This window comes from Eimeria tenella, genomic scaffold (genome assembly GCF_000499545.2).
Source record: "Eimeria tenella Houghton genomic scaffold, Eth_scaff3140, whole genome shotgun sequence".
In the NCBI taxonomy this organism is placed as follows: domain Eukaryota; phylum Apicomplexa; class Conoidasida; order Eucoccidiorida; family Eimeriidae; genus Eimeria; species Eimeria tenella.
The window spans coordinates 514-1,076 of record NW_013543002.1 but is presented as its reverse complement, the minus strand read 5'-3'; the positions used below and the strand labels follow the sequence as shown (position 1 = coordinate 1,076).

Sequence of the window (563 nt, the reverse complement as noted above, 5' to 3'; positions counted from 1 at the left end):
AACTGCTACGCAGCAGCAGCAACAGCAGCAGCAGCAGCAGCAGCGGCTGCTGCTGCGGGAACAACTTCTGCGGCGGCCTTCCCGTTATTTGTAGCGCGGCAAACGTCCCAAGTAGGCCGCGGCTGCTGTTGCTGCTGCTGCTGCCGCTGTTGCTATTGCTGTTGCTGTTGCTGCTGAGCTGCATGTCTGCAGCTGCTGTTGCTGCTGCTGCTGTTGCTGCTGCTGCTGCTGTTGCTGCTTAATCGCGTCCCTGCTGCTTCCCAAGCTGCCGCTGACCCTCACTTCTTCTACGCTGCAGTCCTCACTATCCCTGCCGCCCCTGTGATTGCTGCTGCTGCCGCTGCCGCCGCTGCTGCCGCTGCTGCTGCTGCTGCTGCTGCAGCTGAGCTTGGCTTCGGGGCGCCGCTGCTGCTGCGCATCTCCCATGTGGCTTGTGGGGCCTCAGCACTTGCTGCCTTTGCGCCGACGCAGCTGCTGTACGTACACCCCAATTTGCTGCCGCTGGCTGGAGGCGGCGTTTTCGTGCTGCAGTTCAGCGGCCTTCCTGCGGTCCCACAGCAGCA

At 63.2% G+C, this 563-nt stretch overlaps 1 protein-coding gene across 1 annotated transcript; it reads right to left on the bottom strand.

Moving 5' to 3' along the window:
• Positions 1-84: 84 nt before the first annotated feature.
• Positions 85-426, bottom strand: ETH_00037685 (uncharacterized protein; the record flags this gene model as incomplete). Its single annotated transcript, XM_013376105.1, has 1 exon — positions 85-426. One exon carries the CDS (start codon positions 424-426, stop codon positions 85-87), a length of 342 nt encoding a protein of 113 aa, XP_013231559.1.
• Between the last annotated feature and the right edge of the window lie 137 nt (positions 427-563).